General features: G+C 42.2%; 1 protein-coding gene across 1 annotated transcript; it reads left to right on the top strand. All coding sequences in view use genetic code 11, as the record gives it.

The window, feature by feature from the left end:
* Positions 1-1,312: 1,312 nt before the first annotated feature.
* On the top strand, positions 1,313-1,715 carry EGR_10061 (hypothetical protein; the record flags this gene model as incomplete). The annotated part of the gene is made up of 2 exons (XM_024499310.1): positions 1,313-1,399; positions 1,482-1,715. 2 exons carry the CDS (start codon positions 1,313-1,315, stop codon positions 1,713-1,715), a joined length of 321 nt encoding a protein of 106 aa, XP_024346290.1.
* Between the last annotated feature and the right edge of the window lie 409 nt (positions 1,716-2,124).

Raw genomic sequence — 2,124 nt, 5'->3', positions numbered from 1 at the left:
ACTACCAGAGGCCATAAGGAAAAGTTGAGTACCACAACCCATCNGTTTTTTTTTTTCACGACGCTAATTACTTTTATCTTTCCTTCCTAATTCAACTGATTTTCTAATCAACCAGCTTCGTCACATATGTGTGACGCATTCGCAGAGCCATTTGAGTGTGGTAGAATGTCGGTTTCTAAGGCGTAAATTTGACCATAATGGCCCGTTGATTGTTTATTCAGTGCTATTTAGACTAACAACTGCTGCGACGCATTTAGTTTGCCATTCTTTATGCTTTGAACAGAAAAAGCAATTGTTTAAACGCCAGTTTCTGAGCAGCGCACGTTATCCAAACAACTTGTCAGATCTGTGTAGTAACTTGGATTAATGAATGTTTGCTAATTGCGTGATTACCGCAATCCCTTGAGCTGAAGCAATGAAGTAGTAGTTATATTCTGGTGCTGTTTTTACAGACAGAATTGTAAGCCAAGGTGGCTAAGGCTAAGTTTTGCTTCTTGAAATAAGAAATTTAGTACTAATAATTAGGAGAATTTGAAAATGTTTAATAAAACTCAAACGGGTTAGTAAAAAAGTCCTCCCATGTGACTTATCTTGTCCCTTCATTTTTCCTACTGACTCTTATTTCCCACAGAGGTGTCAACCATTACTCGGAGAAATATCCGGGGGCAATTCAAAGGATGCGGCAATACAGAACTTCCCCCATACTTCGAACGTTTGTGCTAAGCACTGTGGGCAGTGGGTCGCTTGGGAATTGCCAATGATACACCCACTCGCTTCACGAACGTTGGAATGCGAAAATTATTCCTCATCACAAGTCAGTCCAAGAACGGCCAGCCCACAAATTGCAAAAAAGTTATTGCAGCGTGGTATGCCAGAAATGACAGGAATCATTTTGGTCATTTGATACTCAAGCAAGGGTGACTGACACTCCAGAAGTTGTCCGTGAATAGGCGTTGCTTTCTATTACGTGCTTTTAATAAGGATGATGTGTCGAGTACATCTATTATCGCACATTTCCATGTTGAATCCCGCTAGCTTAATTACACGCATGTAAAAGAGCTGAAAGGACTGGTAATATAAATGACAGGAGACTTTAAGGAAGTTTCGCCAAATCCTGCAAATGAATTTATTAATTATCACGACATTCAGATCTCATGAACATGGGCTGACTCCTGTCCTATGCAGGTGTCGTAGGCAGTCCTCTACATGTTAGCCAAATGAGAGTGGCATTTTTATCAAACTGGAACATCTGGCTCGAAAGTGGAGTCACTGAAAAACACTTCAATGATACCACACGCCATAGTGTGTGACCATGACCTCCAAGTTTAGACTCACGACTCGCGCATATGACATCTGCTGGGCCAGACACGCTTTATCAGCACGAGAGCTAACGGTGGTGGTGAGTGCTTGCTTACAGCAGCACGTGAAGCGTGATGAACTAAGTCTCCTCTAAATAAAGACGTCGTGTACACAATTCAAAGAAGACCGTACGTCTTTCCGCCTGTGTCGAACTCTGTTGTGGTGTGCTAACAGTCATGCCCGTAAACTTTCAGCTGTCACGTGGAATGCCTCATCTTGCATGCACGATGGACGCGCAATACGTTGTGGATTGGTGTACAAGAGATGAATCGGTGTATGTGTACGGCAAATCCATAATAGCACAATCGTTCGAGAATATTTGCGATTTTCAAGAGTGTATGCACATGGAGGCGTAAATCTGCTTGACGGGAATACAACAGGCAATTTCTTAACGCTATATTTAGCATAGCGTAGTTTGCTATGAAACCTTTATAAAATGTCCTTTCTTGCCTTAAAACCACTAAAGTTGTTTTAATAGGTCAAAGTGGGTGGAATAAAACGAACCCATTGCAGGTGGATCACACTTAATGCGGTCTTGTGAAACCGCCTTTTGTTGTTGTCTGAAAGTTGAAATAGCCCTTAACCACCGTTTCATTCTTCGTGTCAGGTGAATCTGACAGGAGCGTCTGTGATTGCGGTGCAGCAGGATTTTGAGAGACGCGTCTACGTTGACATGATTGATGCGAGGTGTGTTGTTACCACGAATTCAAAGGTGGTCACATTGGATTCGGCAACTCTTTCACTTGAGGAATTATCTACTCAGGA

This window comes from Echinococcus granulosus (assembly GCF_000524195.1).
Source record: "Echinococcus granulosus chromosome Unknown EG_S00186, whole genome shotgun sequence".
NCBI lineage: Eukaryota > Metazoa > Platyhelminthes > Cestoda > Cyclophyllidea > Taeniidae > Echinococcus > Echinococcus granulosus.
Note: the sequence above shows the minus strand (reverse complement) of the source record. Positions and strands in the feature narration are given on the sequence as shown.